This window comes from Lichtheimia ornata (genome assembly GCF_029851405.1).
Source record: "Lichtheimia ornata isolate CBS 291.66 chromosome Unknown scaffold00035, whole genome shotgun sequence".
Classification (NCBI taxonomy): Eukaryota; Fungi; Mucoromycota; class Mucoromycetes; order Mucorales; family Lichtheimiaceae; genus Lichtheimia; species Lichtheimia ornata.
This window is the reverse complement of record NW_026695355.1, coordinates 160280-179774: the sequence shown is the minus strand read 5'-3', so window position 1 is coordinate 179774 and position 19495 is coordinate 160280. Positions and strand designations below refer to the sequence as shown.

The 19495-nt window shown below is 44.2% G+C and overlaps 7 protein-coding genes across 7 annotated transcripts; 6 read left to right on the top strand and 1 right to left on the bottom strand.

Annotated features, from left to right (window-relative positions):
• Positions 1-903: 903 nt before the first annotated feature.
• On the top strand, positions 904-1601 carry O0I10_007322 (uncharacterized protein; the record flags this gene model as incomplete). The annotated part of the gene is made up of 2 exons (XM_058487340.1): positions 904-961; positions 1039-1601. 2 exons carry the CDS (start codon positions 904-906, stop codon positions 1599-1601), a joined length of 621 nt encoding a protein of 206 aa, XP_058341901.1.
• A 1422-nt stretch (positions 1602-3023) lies between these two features.
• O0I10_007321 (uncharacterized protein) lies at positions 3024-3710 on the top strand (the record flags this gene model as incomplete). Its single annotated transcript, XM_058487339.1, has 1 exon — positions 3024-3710. The coding sequence occupies one exon, from the start codon at positions 3024-3026 to the stop codon at positions 3708-3710; it is 687 nt and encodes a 228-aa protein (XP_058341900.1).
• A 749-nt stretch (positions 3711-4459) lies between these two features.
• Positions 4460-10341, top strand: O0I10_007320 (uncharacterized protein; the record flags this gene model as incomplete). The annotated part of the gene is made up of 13 exons (XM_058487338.1): positions 4460-4909; positions 5002-5449; positions 5540-5832; positions 5897-5950; positions 6015-6224; positions 6291-6569; positions 6636-6674; positions 6741-7595; positions 7665-7913; positions 7968-9166; positions 9224-9998; positions 10059-10199; positions 10261-10341. The coding sequence occupies 13 exons, from the start codon at positions 4460-4462 to the stop codon at positions 10339-10341; spliced, it is 5073 nt and encodes a 1690-aa protein (XP_058341899.1).
• Positions 10342-10642: 301 nt separating this feature from the next.
• O0I10_007319 (uncharacterized protein) lies at positions 10643-12538 on the top strand (the record flags this gene model as incomplete). The annotated part of the gene is made up of 2 exons (XM_058487337.1): positions 10643-10930; positions 11045-12538. The coding sequence occupies 2 exons, from the start codon at positions 10643-10645 to the stop codon at positions 12536-12538; spliced, it is 1782 nt and encodes a 593-aa protein (XP_058341898.1).
• An 890-nt stretch (positions 12539-13428) lies between these two features.
• Positions 13429-14997, top strand: O0I10_007318 (uncharacterized protein; the record flags this gene model as incomplete). The annotated part of the gene is made up of 6 exons (XM_058487336.1): positions 13429-13546; positions 13644-13939; positions 14159-14260; positions 14378-14527; positions 14592-14690; positions 14755-14997. 6 exons carry the CDS (start codon positions 13429-13431, stop codon positions 14995-14997), a joined length of 1008 nt encoding a protein of 335 aa, XP_058341897.1.
• A 748-nt stretch (positions 14998-15745) lies between these two features.
• O0I10_007317 (uncharacterized protein) lies at positions 15746-17573 on the top strand (the record flags this gene model as incomplete). Its single annotated transcript, XM_058487335.1, has 3 exons — positions 15746-16086; positions 16148-16493; positions 16566-17573. 3 exons carry the CDS (start codon positions 15746-15748, stop codon positions 17571-17573), a joined length of 1695 nt encoding a protein of 564 aa, XP_058341896.1.
• A 126-nt stretch (positions 17574-17699) lies between these two features.
• O0I10_007316 (uncharacterized protein) lies at positions 17700-19280 on the bottom strand (the record flags this gene model as incomplete). The annotated part of the gene is made up of 4 exons (XM_058487334.1): positions 17700-18523; positions 18606-18919; positions 18995-19031; positions 19097-19280. 4 exons carry the CDS (start codon positions 19278-19280, stop codon positions 17700-17702), a joined length of 1359 nt encoding a protein of 452 aa, XP_058341895.1.
• Between the last annotated feature and the right edge of the window lie 215 nt (positions 19281-19495).

Sequence of the window (19495 nt, the reverse complement as noted above, 5' to 3'; positions counted from 1 at the left end):
CCTACATAGAAAGGGTGTACTTGCGTGTTGTAACTCCATCACTCATATCCTTTCAGCACCAAGTGAGCAAGGGAAAGCATATCCATCGGAGTATTATTGTTACTCGAAAGTAGGGGAAATACCCTATGTGGATGTGAAATCCCAAACAAGTCATGTGGATATGGTGGTCTGCTGTCGCTTGTCAGGCACGAATGAAAATGATGCGTATGCTTGTGCGCTGCTTCATCCATGTGCTTGACATGAAATATGGTTGGTCCAAAGAAGGGTTGAGATCATGTGCTATGCAGGGTCCCGAATTGTTTGACAACCATACCCCTTTGAATGGTATTCAGCAAAGCCTTTGAAGCATCACGTGTCACACCTGATCCCAGCGGTGTCCCTTGTGTGATTCACACACGACCAGCTTTGTTTTCAAACGGTTGGTGGTTGCTTTTCATACATGCACCCGCACAATGGTCATCTGATCACCCTTTATATCCATATCGATGATGATAACGGAAAGATGGTTGCATAAGGATTATAGGTAAAGGGTTCTTGAATATATGCTCTGCCCAACAACACCCATGCTAAAACGATTGTAAGAGAAAACCGGATGGAAGCGGAGCAACAAGGAAAGCGTTGCATAATCAACAAACACCCTTTTGACATTGAAGCATATGTCTGGGCTTGTTTCATCGCTCACAACAAACACTGCCCAAATCAGGATGCACGGATGAATGCCGGATCCCGTTTCTTCCCCACTTTTTCTCTCGATCAAACCACCATCACCAATCATAGCCATCCCGCTTATCTGCTCCCCCGCTTACATTTAACACACACCCCCGGTTGCCCGATGCACCATACATTTAATACAAGTTTTACTTGTTTTCCCTCTTTTTTTCGTTTTACCCCCCATTCATCCCCATGCTAGAAAGTCCCACTATATCAACCGTATGCTCAAGAAGTCCTGAAGCCTTATTATGTAAGTGGGCCACTCTTCTTTTTTACATCATGCCATCATTTGAGCTATCACTTAAACGTCGCCATCTCTACTTTTAGCTTTCACGACATCCACGGCAACATCGGTATTACCATGCACGGGCAAAAAAGACAATACCAGCAAACGTAAATCGATGCAACGGTTATCATCTATGAGCACTGTACATGCACGGCCATTACCACCATTGACCACTTTTATTGCCAACCTATTCCAACGTTCGCAGCTACCGCCAAGTGTATGCCTTGTATCCTTAATTTACCTACAACGAATCAAGAGAGCACTATCCCCGCTGGCACGTGGTGATCATGACACGCCGTATCGTTTATTCATTGCTGCTATTGTAGCCGCCTCGAAATTCATGCTCGAACCACGACAAGCTTTGACAAGCCAAGACGTCGCTGGAATGATCGACCATGTTTATACACCCAAGGAAATCAATTCTATGGAAAGAAGCTTTTTGGGGCTCATCAAATTTGACCTCTTTGTTGATATCCATGCCATCAAAGATTATTTGGCAATGCATGGTACGTTGCTTGAGATGGATCTTGTGGAACAACAAGTCGCTGCCTTTGATGAACAGCATCAGCAACAACATGCACCACTCCCTGTAGAGCTATTGTAACATCACCTCTTCTTTGTACGATGCACATGTATATAGTCAGTAATTATAATGAACCCCATTCACATGCAAGCGTTGCAGTACATAAATCTCTATCCCAACCTGGATCTATTAACAGCTATACATGATGCAAAAGCAATCCTCAAACAACGCTACCAGCTGAAGGGCTTATCAAGATCACCAAGCATAGCTGATTTATCAGCGTGGATATACGCATGCATGAACAGCGAGTGGAAGCTTATATTTAGGTCAACGCAAGATGATCAATACAAGAGCTGATTGATCAAGATGGTATCAGCAATTATGGTTTGGTATTAAGCATCCACCAAATCTTGATCTTAAGTATAGTGTACGGTTGATCCTGGTAACCTTGTCCCTGCGCCATACCTTAGTGCCTTCTTGGTACTTATAAAACTGTTAGAGTAATGGCTCATCATGTACATCATTATCCTTGTTAACCTCAAACGACTGATATTGGCTAAGGCGAAGATTGTATTCGTGCTGGCAGGTAGCAGCAGCCTACATGCCCCTTGCAGATCATTTTTGTTATTACTGTACGTGCAATTGCTTAATCTACCCTACTTTAGCCGTCTTCTTTGGTGTATGCATTTGCCCTGGTATCCTCGAAATAAAGAAGTAACGAGCTATTTTTTGTTTTATTGTTGCCGAATGTGAGACAAATTGCATTAATCGAACGTAGGTGACATCACCTATACACAGCCAAGGAGTATGCACGCATCAACCAAAGGAGGATGTTGGTATGTATGTTGCATATAGGCGGCCCACATTAGACCTATAACGCAAAAACCACCTTCACATTTGATGGTGCATCGCCCCTTTTCTATGTTGCATATAACATCTGATATGGTCAAATCAGGCATCATCATTATAGCTAAGGTATACCAGATATTCTTTTTCCGATACCCACAAGTAAAAGAAGGAAACACCGAGGTATACCCGATCGCCATATGTAGGTTGTGTTGATGATGAAGAAATCACTTGCACCATCATCATGCTCTGCAGCTGTACAACAACATCATCATGTGCTCAAAAGCCGATGTCTTTTTATTGTGTGCTGAATGGCACAGTAACAATGGCTTGGATGCATACAACATGTGGATGCTGTGGACAAGCCAAAATAAGGCGTTGTTGGTATGCTGTTTACCCCTTTATCAAATCAGGGCGCCACGATTTACCGGGGGCGTAACAATCACCCCTTTCTTTCCGAGTCGTTTTTCCCTCCTCTCACCAAAAGAGAGCAGCGCAAAGGGAGACGGCTATTTTGCACATAATAATCATACTACACTTTCAAGGGGTCAATAGGATAAGGAATTGGGGTAGGTAACCGCCCCATCATCATTACGTTGTTGTAATAGCCAATGTGCATGTTAACATCTTTCTCTCACTTTTTCTTCAAATTCAACAATGTCGATCAAAATAACACGTAGCTTGATTCTCCAACTTATGGATCATATCAGTGGCAAAAGCAACAAGCCAACACCACCTCCGCCATCTTACGAAGACAAGATCCAGCCAACAATGGGCGATCCATACCGATGGCTTGTTTATCCTGGAGCAACCAATGCACTAGAGTTGTTGGACGAAATGGGTGGTTCTATGGAAGAGCCAAGTGTACTTCGTATTACTGGATATGGTATGACGAGTGAGGCCATTTGTGCACGGCACGGCACTGCAACATGGGTGGGCCATCCTATCATGCGATTCGTCGACTCTGAACATGTGCAGAGATTATGTTCTGGATTGTGCGAGGCGTACAAATCTGATAGAGCTGTAGCATTAAACGACATTCGCTGCATTGAGCCTTATGATCAAACCTTTCACGTTATAGTGACACCAACTACTGATGAAGGTTTCCTTTGTGTACTTTCACCGGTGTTTACGAGCTGTACAACCATCGTTACTTCTTTCAATATGGTGGGCGATCATTTGCAGTTGCTATTCAAGGCAGGGATACGACAAGGTGTTATCGTGGTTGCTTCATGGTTGAGTCCCTTTAAAATACTACAATGGTTTTTGCGGTGTAGTATCGCCCTTTTATTTGCATACATCAATGATCACAATAGTAGCCATCAACGATCCTACTCCCCATGACGCATTTGCATACATGTTGTTGTCCCAAGAAGCCGGATGCGTTTTCCCTTTTTGTATCTTGGTATCCAAGCTATTCCATGTATATATCACATTGTATTTTTTCACACACCTTTGTGCATTCGTTTCATTGTAAATATCTGAAAAAGGGGTGGGGTGATCTTTGGTGCGTGGGGAAAAGTGATATGCACGTAGGGCTGTCATCCCAGTGCGACAGCAATAACGTGATGGGTATGCTCTACAGCAGCTTTCATCACTTGTGAGTACGTGGATCCAAAAGCTTGAGGAGATACAAGGAGGTCGTTCACCCTATACGAGTGCTTCAAGGGTATCAAATTACCGAAAAATGTGAAGGTGCATTAAAGGTGATGATGTTTATCGTGATTCTTTATCATCAGCTAATCTCGGTTGCAGCCACTCATCACGTCCACCACGTGTAGGACATGCTTGCGATAACTCAAATCTTCCTTGTATAGTACATTCCACCTTGTCTGTGTTATGCTGTTGTTTACATTGCACACATGGATTGCATAAAAGAGAACCTGCTGCAAGCGTTGCCAAATTGGTGATGTGACACACACAACACAGCATGCATAAAATATATGGTACGCGTTGGGCCCAACGCGTGAGTCTAGCCCCAAACACCGCGCACTTGCCATCCCCACTGTCATTGTCAGATTGTAATCCGGTTTCCTGTATCAGCTATTCTTTTACTTTCTTCCTCTCTTTTTCCCTTATCGTGGATTATTGACATGACATTTGATCTCGAACGCTGCGCACAACAACGAGCCAACCTTTCTAATCTTATCGGCTACCTACAAACGATTGTTCATGATGCACAACCGCCACAGGAACCACTCAACATGGCTGAATTCATAGACGTTGATCTCGAGTCGTTGTCTATGTGGAACCAAGCTCTTGATTTATTGAAACAAATCGCTCGTGATAAGTCAACATCAAACGCTGATTTAGCCCGCGCACGCGTCGTGCTACAACAAGGACAACTTGTATCCGAGGCAAACTATTTGGATCCCACACCATCATCCTCATCGCCACCAACAGATGAAAAGGAGGTGTCGGAGGCTTCTGTTTCATCATCAACGAGCGTACATCATTCATCAGCTATCGAGTTGCAGCATACGGATGAAGGTGGGATGGTACCATTTTTCAAATCTGCAGCCGTTGTGTCACCACCTTTAGAAGTAAGTGGGGCTAGAGATGAAGATGATATCAACAGCTCAAGTTGTTGATGACATGAGCAGTAGAGCTGATTATTATTTATTGCCATTTGTAGAAGCACGATATGGAAATCAACCTTTGGGGTGGCGAATCATGTATGCATCACATTTTACGTGTGGCCAACTCTGTGAGCCAGGGAGATCTCGCTGACAGGGTTCCATGTGCTTGTCACCATCCTGCTTGTGATGCTATCAATGCCATGACACAGCATCTTCAACTTGTGACCAGCCATTTGACACTTGCGATAAGCACAACATCCATGGGTATTCTCGATGACAACAATGAACAACAACAACAACAGCAAAGCAAAAAGAAGCATTGGGATGGTGTATGGAAAGAAATTTTTGACACAATGAAGGAGACATCATCAAAATCACAGCAGCAGCTTGAGCAAATTGAGCACATCATAGGCAAAGTGGCTGATGGTGACATGCATGTGTGTCTAAATTTGGATGCACATACCAAACCATTGGTGTCGTTGGAGCACACAATGAATGAAATGGGTAAGGTCCGATTCCATTGCTTGATCTTGGATCCATTCATATTACCCCCCCTACTCGATGCATTGATTTGAATCTCACACGTTTTATCAGTGACGCGGCTTGACTTGTATACATCCGAGGTCTTGCACAACATTGACCATTTTGGGAAACAAGACGACCCTACAAATGCTATGGCCACATCAATCAGCCCACAACCATCGTCATCATTGTCGTCCCAGTTGTCATCATTATCCAGCTCTACAAAACAACCTACAGGGGTTTGGTCAACGCTCTTGAATAATACGCGTGGCATGATTAAAGCGTTGACGGTCGATTTACATGACATCGTGCATGTTTGCAAAGCCGTGAGCCAAGGTGATTTAACAAAGAGGGTCACCGTTGAGGTAAGATCATTCACTTTCCCATAATGTATTCATTCTTACAAAGCATATCATCATGTATACATAGGTCAATACGGAGCTTCAGGAGATCAAAGAGACAATCAATTCCATGGTGGATCAGGTATTGCCTTGTTTTGGAAATCCTTTTGTTTTGACAATCCATGCTCATTATACGTTTGAAATAGCTCTTTGAATTTACTACTCAAGTCACACAGATGACGCTTGATGTTGGTGTACATGGCAAGCTGGGAGGACAAGCACATGTACAAAGTGCCCAAGGTGCATGGAAGGAACTCACTGAAAACATCAATCACATGGCAAGCAACTTGACACTTCAAGTCCGTGACATTTCCACTGTGTGTAAAGCTGTAGCCAAAGGTGACCTTTCAACCAAGGTAAATTTTTCCTTGCTTTGCAACAATGAATGTCTTCCTTTCATTTTCTAACAATGCCTTTATTAGATCACGGCACAAGTTGACGGCGAGCTCTTGGATCTAAAATGGACGATCAACAACATGGTGGAGAATTTGAGTACGCTCGCTTCTGGTTTGAGCAAGGTGGCTCTTGAAGTTGGCGTGGAAGGAAAACTTGGTGGAGAAGCCATGCTGCCAAATGACCTCGGTGGTGTGTGGTGCGATCTCACATCCAACATCAATACCATGATTACCAAGATCACAGCTCAAGTTCGTGACATTTCGGATGTATCCAAGGCCATCGCTCGTGGCAACCTGATGAAAAAGGTATGTTGTATAACAATGAGCTTGTTGAGACAATGACAAAAAGACTCACACATTAGCTTAAAAAAGATCACTGTTGAAGCGTATGGGGAAATCCATGATCTTAAGGTAAGGTGTACTTTTTTTTTGCTATAATCGTCAAGGCATTGACTTGCTTTATGTATGCATTCAAAGGAAACCATCAATTTCATGATCGATCAGCTGCGTATTTTTGGGACCGAGGTGACACGAGTTGCACTTGAAGTTGGCACCCATGGCAAGCTTGGTGGTCAAGCCGTGGTTGAAAATGCCGATGGCATCTGGAAAGATTTGACCGACAAGGTGAACGTGATGGCAGCCAATTTGACATCTCAAGTGCGTTCCATTGCAGCTGTTACGGTAGCCATAGCCGATGGAGACTTTTCAAAAAAGATTACGGTGGATGTCAATGGTGAGCTACAAGATCTCAAAATGGCAATCAACAAAATGGTGGATCAGCTTCGCACATTTGTATCTGAGGTGACACGTGTGGCACGTGAAGTGGGCACAGATGGCAAACTTGGTGGACAAGCAATGGTGGAGAATGCAAGAGGCACATGGAAGGATTTGATTGAACGTGTAAATGTCATGGCAGCCAACCTTACTACACAAGTCCGATGCATTGCCGAAGTAACCACGGCCGTGGCCAATGGTGATCTTAGCAAACAAATCAACGTACCTGTACATGGTGAAATCCTCGATCTCAAGATCACCTTCAACAGCATGGTCGAAAAGCTTAGGATGTTTGCTACCGAAGTCACTCGCGTTGCCAAGGAAGTTGGTACTGAAGGAAACCTTGGTGGCCAAGCTGTTGTTCAAGGTATCGGTGGTACATGGAAAGATCTCACAGACAGCGTCAATGCAATGGCTGCCAATATCACTGCCCAAGTTCGTGATATTGTCATGGTATCCAAGGCTGTTGCCAAAGGAGATCTTAGCAAAACTATCACTGTCGAGGTCAAAGGCGAGATACTGGACTTGAAAATCACCATCAATACTATGGTACAACAAGTAAGTTGATCCCTTGTGATTGTCATTGCCATTAATCCTAATACCTAATCGTGTTATCTATGTATGTAGTTATCCATATTTGCCAATGAGGTCTCGCGTGTAGCACTTGAAGTTGGCACTGAAGGAAAATTGGGCGGCCAAGCGGTGGTCAAGGATGTGGATGGCACCTGGAAAGACCTTACCGACAATGTCAACATGATGGCAGGCAACTTAACCACTCAAGTACGATCCATTGTTGCTGTCACGAAGGCTGTTGCTCGTGGTGATCTTTCTCGCAAAATCGATGTTGATGTCAAGGGCGAAATTTTGGATCTCAAGGTGAGGCATGATACCATAATGGTGTATACATCATGCTAATACCCATGTTTATAGGAAACGGTCAATTCCATGGTGGATCAATTGCGTACTTTTGCTGCTGAAGTGACTCGTGTGGCACGTGAAGTTGGCACAGAAGGCAAGCTCGGTGGCCAAGCTGTCGTTAAGGATGTGGATGGCACGTGGAAGGACCTCACGGATAATGTCAACATGATGGCCAGCAATCTTACCAACCAAGTACGCGACATTGCATGTGTATGTAAAGCTGTTGCATGTGGTGAGCTCTCCAAAAAGGTGGTGGTATCAGTTGAAGGCGAAATACTGGAGCTCAAGGTGACAATCAACTCCATGGTGGATCGGCTACGTTTATTTGCATCCGAAGTAACACGCGTGTGCAAGGAAGTTGGTACAGAGGGCAAGTTGGGATCCAAAGCAGAAGTCCAAGATGTGTCTGGTGTATGGAAACACATCATATCGGACGTGAATATTATGGCATCCAATCTCACCACCCAAGTACGTGCCTTTGCACAAATCACCGAAGCGGCAACAAGGGATGATTTTAGTCAAGTGATTACGGTTGAAGCATCGGGTGAACTTGACACGCTGAAGACCAAGATCAACCAAATGGTGTTATCATTGCGGGATGCTATGCAAAAGAATACGTTGGCAAGGGAGGCAGCCGAATCAGCCAACAAAAGCAAGAGCGAGTTCCTTGCCAACATGAGTCATGAGATTCGAACACCCATGAATGGGATCATTGGTATGACCACGCTTACGCTTGAGGAGACCGATTTGAACAGAGCGCAACGTGAAAACCTTATGATTGTCAAGTCCTTGGCTCTCAGCTTACTCACCATCATTGATGACATTTTGGATATCTCTAAAATCGAAGCGGGTCGACTCAACATTGAGCGCATTCCATTCTCATTGCGCAGCACTACCCTTGGTGTATTTCGAACGATGGCATACAAAGGCGACAACAAGCTTGAATTGATTTATGAAATGCAAAGAACAACACCTGATTGGTTGATGGGTGATCCAATGCGATTAAAACAAGTGCTCACCAATCTGCTTGGCAATGCCGTCAAGTTTACCGAAGAAGGTCATGTCAAACTTACGGTGATTACAGAAGAAGAAGTTGCTTCATACAACAAAAGGTGCATCAAGTTTTGCGTGAGCGACACGGGCATTGGGATATCTTCAGACCGATTCAACGACATCTTTGATACTTTTTGCCAGGTGGATGGCAGCACCACGTGAGTGTTTTTATTGATCCAATCTTTATCAAATGATCTCATTTTCAATCGTTTTAGGCGTAAATATGGAGGAACGGGACTTGGGTTATCGATCAGCAAGCGATTGGTTGAATTGATGGGTGGCGAGCTGTGGGTGAATTCGATCCTTGGTCAAGGCTCACAATTCTACTTTCGGCTTCCGATTGAGCTTGGTGATATGGATACAGCACATGCAATGGCATCATCCACTGTGAGACCTCCTCTTTCTCAGCGTCTATTGTGTGCGTACCATGAGAACGACATGTCTGCCGATACCTTTAGCGAATTGATTGAGCAACAATGCCGCCGCTTGGAAACGCTGGAAGTGGTATTTGCTGAATACAAAGAAGATACACAAGCATTGCATTTGGTGCGTGATGGATCACCTCTTTCTTTGAATAAGCTCACGTTCAATGCTTTGGTTGTGAACAATATGGATATGGTGCGCCGCCTACGTGATTTACCTGATACACAGCACATGCCTGCCACGGTGGTTTCAAGTGAACTCGAACACCTAGATGTCAAGGAAAGCATATCCATCGGCATGACCAGCTACATCAATGACGCATCCGACCTTCATAGCTTTGCGTGTGCTTTGCAAGTCACCCTCGAGAACAACATGGCATCATCGAATAATCCACAGATACAACAGGCTCTTTCAGTATTGTTGGTTGAAGACAACATCGTCAATCAGCTGCTGGCTGTCAAGTTGCTTGAGAAAATGGGTCACAAGGTCACGGTTGCACAAAATGGACAAGAGGCTGTGGCTATTTATGAAGAAAAGTCGATTGATGTTATCTTGATGGATATTCAGGTATGTCTACTACTATGCCATGCTATCATCGTGATATTGACCTATTGGATGCATACAAAGATGCCAGTGATGGGTGGATTCGAAGCAACAGCATTGATACGCAAGTATGAAAAGGAGCATGAAATCCCTCGTGTACCAATTATTGCCCTTACTGCACATGCCATGATTGGAGATCGAGAAAAATGCTTGTCAAATGACATGGTAAGTTATATACAATGATGGATGATGATGGTGCAATCGTATTTATATTATACGCTCGTAGGATGAGTATGTCAGCAAGCCATTACGCATGCCTGAACTAGCTGCTGCAATCAACAGATTCATGCCTCAACCACAACACTAGCTATGACTCAAATGTTCATTCAAATCAACAATAAAAAAGTTCCATAATGCAATCAGTGTTATCTTGTTGTTGGCTTTGAGGCTGCTTCTTATTCATTTAGCTCCACAAGGTTTATTGAAGAGGTTCATGGTACAAGGGTGATGGATCTAAGTAACATTGCTAATGATCATCCTTTCTACGGGGCTTGTATAGTGATGACTGTTGTTGCATAACGAGTGGTTCCAATCCTTTCCATGCAAGACAATTTCAAGAGCGCTGTTGTGCAACATGGTTTCGCTTTCTCTTCAATACAAACCACGCCATGGTCGAGACGCGACGATTGACACCCAACAACGATCTGATCAATGCCAAGTTTGAAGGGTACAAACTCGTACCATTCTCAGAGGAGCAGTGTTTACGACGTACACGTCTACCGGACGAAGGTCTCACGATCGGCAAGATTGGCGAGAATCATCGCATGGGATTTCGAGAACTGCAAGCACGTATCCGATTCAGTCATTTGGCAGCAGGGTATCCATTGAATGCAACGGTTGGCACGGCTTTCTATGTGGATAATGAATACAACGTGATGCGTGTATTGTACGACTCGGTAAGCATGATGGGGGAAGGGAAATATGCAAGATGACGATCTCTGATTATTGCGTGTGCGTGTGCGTGTGCGTGTGCGTGTGCGTGTGCGTGTGCATGTGCATGTATGATGTAGGTATCACGAGAAACTCAATTGCAGCAAGTGGCAACGTTGATACGGCCATTGGGAGGCGTACCCAATTATGCAGAGCCGCCTAGCAATGTTCCTACCGAGCCACAATATCCATCATTACTCGCATTGAACAATGATCTACTCCTGGCAACCAATGGTGCTGGTGATATTGAAGTCATCAATTTGGAAAGAGGACAAGTCGTGATGTCTACACGATATGAAGGAGATGGTAGCGAAGGAGTATCACCCGTCCCATGCGTACTATTGACGGCGCAACTTATCAATGACACTTTGATTCGATTGGTGGTTCAAAGCCGTGCAGCCACACGCAAGACCGAATTCAACATTGCTACACTCGACTTATCTTTATCGAATGACCAATTGACATTGCTTCATATGCTACGTGGATCAGAGGTGCCTGTTTATTGTCAATTGACACCAACAACCCACAACACCAAAAGTCGACTTATTCTCGGCAGCGAGACATCCTATGACACGGTGCATCCTGCTATGAACGATGATGTACAACCCGAAGATGAAACCGTAGAGCAAGAGCGGCCATTGACACGTGCACAGCCACCTACACCACCACCTTATCAATGGACACAAGAAGGAGAAGAGATGACTATTCAATTTGCGCTCCCTTCAGGAACACCCAAATCAGCAGTGAGCTGTCAATTTGCACCAGGCCATTTGAGCTTAATTGTGCGAGCACAAGATGTCGACATTTCATATCCATTCCGGAAGTTGTGGAGTACAATAAGAGCGGATGATTGCACGTGGACCATTGATAGCAACAGTGGGGTTCTTTCACTATTTCTGGTCAAGCATGACGAACATACGCGATGGCCACACGTGTTTGATCAAGACGACGGCGTGCTTGAAACGATGGATGCTGCTAAATTGGATGAGATTATGCGTCGCCTCGACAAGTTTACTGATGGCAATACACCTTTTGTGCAAGCTATGCAACATCCCGTGGCTCAGGATATCGATGAAGACATTGATGAATCGGGACAACCAGTGTATTTCAGTGTTTACGATAATGCAACAGGACGCCTTGTTCAACATATCCAATCCAGTGGGCGCGAATGGCTTTGTGAATCTTTTAATGCACCTCAGCTTGAACATCAGCAAAGACTTGCATCGGTTTGCGTGAAATCAGATGTGGATGGGCAGGTTTATGCATTCAACGACGAAGGCAGCATCATCGCCCCAGAGCACGTTGCGATATTTGATGCATTTGCATTTGTCCATGCATCCAAGCGTGATAGCCGTTTTGTCCAGCACGATCCTGATTTGCGATTTGTCACCATTGTTGAGAGCAATCGTAACGCCTACATTTACTACCGCCATGGCGACAAGCGGGATGTCGAATCACAAACACTCATTGATGTCACACAAGGGCACGATGTCGATATCCTCGGCGCACAACTTATTAATGATCGGGTGCTGATGTTGCTCACCGAGACCGAGCTTGTGGCAGTGCATATCTAAATAACAATAGCATCATCATTTTCTCATTACATACATCCTCCAAATATATACGTGTATTGCATCCATGATTGAAAGGGATAATGGGGAATTAGAAGGTGACAACTTAACACAGGGAAAGGTGCCTTTTAAGGCATTGTGCGCCATTGGGCAACACCGGAAATTGGGATCGAGGCATTATTTGTTATTTTGTGATCTGTGGTATCGATAGTAGTTGTTGTCAATTGACAATGGTTTATTACAGGGAATTTGGAGGGAGATAATAGTGTTATCATGGTAACCATGTATGAGCGGGGCAATAGACAATAGCATGATGAATACCAAAGTAAGGTGAACCACGTGCAATATACCGATGATCTGCAACAACTAGCGACCCTGCAGGTGAGGGATTTGATTACGTGCAGATTCAATGGAAAAAAAGATCAAACAACATTAGAATCATATCAATGAGTTGAATGCATGATTATGCGTGAATTAGACCATGGGGATGGGGAATTGGCTGTGAATGTAATATAGCAACAGAGGTAACAAGTAGCAACGACAACTACACAGTGCAATAAAAGCGGCCTTTGATTTTCATCCAGAGATGCCAACCATTTCTGGATTGAGTAGGTTACAAAAGGATTGCTTCCGTCGACACCAGCAGCGCTGTTATACTTGCTCACTGTAACTTGGAAACTTGACCCAGGAATCCACTTCAGGGTTTTTCATCGCTCTTGTCGATCCGATTCATCTTCTTGTCCCGTTCAACAGCTATCGTTTTTATCGCTTGAGTTTGACGACTTGAGCCCCACAGTTCTCTTTTTCTTTTTTATCCTTTTCTCAACCTTCTTTTTTCCACTTTTCCCCCCTTTGACTCGCCCATTCTCTCTCTACCACCAACAAACGACCCCATGGCTCAACCACAATCAACTTCATCGGATAACCCTTCTTCAGCAACCAACAAGGCGTCTGTCTCTAGCCATCTCACACAAGTTGCTCCCGAGCACTCCGCTAATGCCAGCAACAAAGGTACGAAATGAACAATGACAAGGTTCCAATGAGGAGGACACGCATAGCTTTAACTCTCTTTCTCTTTCTCTATCCCTTTTATTGTTCTATACAACAGACGACCCACACCATGTAAAGTCACCACTACCCAATCGTCCAGCTTCAAGAGCAGGTTCGCTTAAAGGTCGCAAGGGTGGGTTCCTGTCGCTCTTGTTCTGTTGTACATTTGGTGCTGGTTCCTTGCTAGACAACAGCGACAAATCATCGATATGGCATCGCAACAAAAAACGCTATAGTCGAGGCAGTACAACCATGACTTGCAGTACTTCCGAGAAGGATAACTTTCCTACAAAGATCGTCACCGAAATCGAAGAGGATGCGTCGCGGTCTATTGCTTCTCCTCAAACGCCCAAGGTAATAAGGCGCGAGTATTATTGAGATTGAGTTAGGGCCAAAAAAAGGGGGGCAGCAATGGATGGATGAATCAATCAAGTACCATTGGGTGTGTGTGTGTGTGTGATGTATCAGAGGGTGAGCGAGGAAAAAGAAAAAGAGAGAGAGAGAGGAAGAGGGTATACGAAATGCAATGTTTATTTGTTGTATATGCATACTAACGATCAATGTATTGATTAGGATGAAGTTGTATGGCTGCTGCCGCCCTTGGCTGAAGAACACACAGGGCGCAAGTGCTTGGTATTAGATTTGGATGAGACTTTGGTACACAGTTCTTTCAAGGTATGAAAAAAGGGGGTTATTGGAATTGATCGGGCAAACGGGGTGGTGTTGCTGTTGCCATGTATACCAACCATCCATCGTGTCTTAATCCTTACCGCTCCTTTACATCATTATCAGGTTATCCCAAATCCAGATTTCATTGTACCAGTGGAAATTGATAACCAGTACCACAACGTCTATGTGCTCAAGCGACCTGGCGTGGACGAGTTTATGCGTAAAATGGGAGAAATGTATGAGATTGTGGTGTTCACTGCAAGCTTATCCAAGGTATGTACATACATTGATCTCTCCATTTGATCATGGGCTGACAATGATATCATCATCATCATAGTATGCGGATCCTGTTCTCGATAAGCTCGATATACACAAAGTGGTCAAACATCGACTCTTCCGTGAATCTTGCTTTAACCACATGGGAACCTATGTCAAGGTAAGAAAAACGTGGTAACGCAAGGAAACAAAAAAATCTAAATGAGGCGATGCATTCTCTCTAGGACCTTTCCCAACTTGGACGAGAGCTTTCACAAACAATGATTCTTGATAATTCGCCAGCAAGTTACATCTTCCATACAGCAAATGCTGTTCCTGTTTCAACCTGGTTCAATGATCCACATGATACCGAGCTGACCGACCTAGTGATGTTCCTAGAAGATTTGACAACCGTGGATGATGTTACAATGATCTTGGACAACACACTTGGAAGCGTCGATGAAAACGAGTTGACCATCTCAAGGTGATTTGATTGATCTGCTCGTTTGATTACTATGGCCACCCCTCACTCTTTGTTACCACTCTTTTTTTCTTCCAACTTACCTATATATTGTTATTTGCATCATTTCGTTGTTTCAATCACTTGACTACTGCCTTACACAGGATACTTTCACCATCACCACCTATTCAGTCTCCCACTCCGTAATCGTCGTCCCTTCCCTTCACTCACACATCTACTCTCTCTCTCTCTCTCTCTTTCCTTTTTATCTCTTTCTCTTTCTCTCGCTCGCTCCTCTCTATCATTTTTTCTTCTCTTTGATCCTTCCTTTTTGTTCACATTTGTGTACTACATTGATCCGGTTCACTCGTACTCGCGCACTCTCTCACACACAACACCCATCACTAGCACACACACACACTCACACACTCACCCAGACATTTATTTCATTCGTAACAAATGGCCCACCTGTTATATTTTTTGCAGAGTCTACTATTACTACTATGCTCATTTGATCTTTCATTGATGGATAAAAGATGAACCGATTCTATATTCCCCCATTCGTAAAGCTGTCATAGTCAGTCAGTCAGTTTCGGATAGCCCGATTCAAAGCGCATGATTGTGTGTGCTGGGTAAAAAATTGAACGAACGAAGCGCAGTCTTCTTTTTTTTCCTCTCTTCCTCTCTCTCTTCCTCTTTGTACTCTTTGTTACCCCACACTCTTTTCTGTAATGAATGGCGATGCGATTACCAACTCCTCAACACCATCTCTCTCAATGACACAACCAGACACACCCAAACCTGCTACCGACAAGCAACCCAAACACCCAACACCTGCTTCCCTCGATTCAGGTCCTGTGCAAGCCTATGCAAAGTTGGAAGGAGACGGCTTTTGTTACTATATGCGAACACTTCAAGTGACGATGGGTCGTAAAGTCACCAAACCAGATAATGTGGATATCGCACTCGGCACTCTTAAATCAGTATCTCGTCACCATGCTCGACTTTTTTACAACTTTACCACGCAACGATTCGAGTTTATGGTTTTTGGCAAGAATGGAGCGTTTGTCAATGAGCAGTTTGTTGAAAAGGGTGTTACGGTGGCATTGGAGAACCGGTAAGTGTGTGAATGAGGATGATGAAATGGATGGGTGAGATTTACTTTGTATGATTCATAGTACCAAGATTCAGATCGGCGATGTATCATTTGTATTCTTGTTACCACGCATGGATCCTGAGGATGCGACAACTTGTTCGAAAAAGGAAGCTACAACATGCATTTACAAACCTCATCAGCTACAACAACAACCACAGCAACAATCATCGGAGCAATCGACAACGTGCGATAATTCAATGAATGAAGAGCCGGTTTACGACAAAGACACCAAACCACCTTATTCTTACGCCACCCTTATTGCCCAAGCCATCAATTCTACCCCTGAGAAACGCATGACACTCAATAGTATTTACATGTATATCCATGAACGATATCCCTACTTCAAAATGGAAAATGCTGGTTGGCAGGTATGACAACATGAGATCGATCGACATTGCATTGTGGTCAATGCATTAATAACTTGTTTTTTGCATACATAGAATTCGATTCGACACAACCTTTCATTGAACAAAGCCTTTGTGCGTGTACCTAGGCAAGGGAATGAACATGGTAAAGGATCATATTGGACCATTGATCCTGAGGCAGAGTCCCAATTTCCGAATGGCATCTATAAGCCGAATAAGCGATTGGCCAGCACTTCAAAGGATGAAGCCGCTCGAAAACGAGTTCGCCCTGATAATCCTCCTTCAGCGTCGTCTCCTTCACAACAACAACAATCATCATCAACAAATGCACCATCATCATCACCATCATCATCAGATCCATCACAACAACAAGCTGTCACTGCTGCTACTGCTGCTGCCGCTGTTGCTGCAGCTGCCACGACAACCACACAATCGCCATCCATGGCAACAACAACGACAGCAACAGACACAGCAGCAGCAGCGGATACCACATCATCCAATGCACCTTCACCTACAAATACGACAACTCCCGTAACATCAGAGCAACAACAACAGCAACAACAACAACTTCAAGAGACGATACGACAGCATTTATTGGATCCTGTTCGATATCCATTACCTCCAAGCATTGCTCAGCTTTTGCCACAAGCTATCGCTCAATTACCACCTTACCTTGCTAAGCGATTGACGGATACATTACAAGCAGCTCTTCGTACTCATGTACAACGTGATAATCAACAACAACAACAACAATCTCCTCCTACAACAACCACCCCAACCACCGCCACCAATGATACAACTACCACTACCACTACCACTACTACCATCAATGATACTACAACTGCATCATCACCCTCTGCTGATAAAAGTAACAACAATACCGCATCTACAACTACCCCTACAACAGAAAAGCCATCATCATCCTCACCCACTACTGCACCGACAGATGCCAATGACACCACCTCATCTACTCACCAACAAGATACATCTAAAACTGCTTTGGAGAATACAGAAGACAAAAAGACTGCTGGCAGTTCCCCATCATCCACCTCAGCTGAAGAGCCAATTGATGTACAATCATGATGATCATTTTTATTAAAGACAACATGTTGACTAGTAATATCCTTTCTAGAATTTGTTTTATTATTCTTTTGGTATATAGATAATGGCTGTACAAAGTGAGAGGGAGGGGTTGTCTTGAATCTATGTTTAATGGGAGCCAACAGCACCTTCCTTTCGTAATTCATCAATGGTTTCTTGTGAATAGCCAAGAACATCACGCAAGACTTCTTGAGTGTGAGCACCAAGGACAGGGGGAGGAAGGCGAATGGAGGGTTTAAAGTCGCTGTATTTGACGGGTGGGCCAACAAGCTTGATTTTGCCAGCACGTTCATGTTCTACTTCTTGAACAAGTTCGCGTGCCTTGATTTGAGGATGGTCAAATGTTTGCTGGATATTGTTGATGGGAGCAAAAGGGAAGCCGGCACCATTGAGTTTCTCGAGCCAGTGTTCAGTGGGTTCTTCCATGAAGCGTTTGGTGAGCATATCAATGAGTTCGGTGCGGTGGCGTACACGATCAGGGTTGGATGCAAAACGTGGGTCGGTCTTGAGATGAGTCATTTCCATACGATCACAAAGCTTTTCAAATTGACCCTGGTTGCCAGCACCCACCATCACAAAGGAATCCTTGGTAGGAAGCACTTGATAAGGCACAATGGAAGGATGCGATGTCCCCATACGCTTTGCTTCACGACCCCCGATCAGATAATTGGATGCAATATTGGCAAGCGATGCTACCTGAGCTTCGATCAAAGAACAATCGATCCATTGACCCTTGCCGGAAATGCCACGCTTGATAAGGGCTGCCAAAATCGCACTGTGGGCATAAAGACCCGTGGTCAAATCGGTAATAGCCACACCCACTTTGACAGGATTGCCGTCAGGTTCACCGGTAATATGCATAAGACCTGCTTCTGCTTCAATAATCACATCATAGCCGGGTCGATCGGAATAAGGGCCTGTTTGACCATAACCTACATCATCATCATTACCATCACAATGAGCCTATGTTGTCATTGGATCCACCCACCCTAGCCCAATCTTTTTTCATCTTACCAGTGATGGAGGCATAAATAAGACGTGGGTTGATTTTCTTGAGTTGCTCATATCCCATGCCAAACTTGTTGAGCTTTCCAGGCAAATAGTTTTCCACCAAAACATCGGATTCTCGTACAAGATCATGCAACAATCGACGGCCTCCTTCTGATTTCATATCCACTGTAATGGATTTCTTGTTGCGATTGGCACACAAAAAGTAGGCAGATTCACCTCGTTCCTGATCCTCGGCAGACTTGTTCTCGGCATAAGGTGGACCCCATACACGAGTATCATCACCACCCTTTGGGTTTTCTACCTTGATCACCTCGGCACTAGAACCCCACATTTAGCTTTAGCTTTGTGTTTTCACGTGGTGCAAAGTGGCCATCCTTTTTCACTACACTTACCCAAGATCGCCCAACATCATCGTACAATAGGGACCAGCTATATAAATAAAGGGGACAATTAGAACCATGATGGCTATCAAAAAGACGATCCATGTGATTTACCCAATACTCGAGTGAGATCCAACACACGTAAACCTTCAAGCGGACCAGCGCCGTCAGTGGTGGTAGTGGAAGTAGTAGTGTCATTGCGTAACTGAATACGAGTCGTTGACAACATGCGTCGGCATGACATGAAAGCAGTCGATCGAGGCTTCATGAGCATCAAGCAGGAACGTGACATTGCCATTTCGTATTCAGAGTGGGTGTGGGAAAGATAAAAGTGTGGGGTAAAGAAGCAGTAATAGAATCAACGGAACTACTTGGATTGCCTTATATAATCCGGAATCCTGTCAAAACCTTTTTCCAGGGCAATGCATTTGTCATTGAATTAATTTGCCGATAGGGCGATAGTGGTATATGTCCTTCATTGGATATACAATGATCCATCCAGTCTCTCTTACA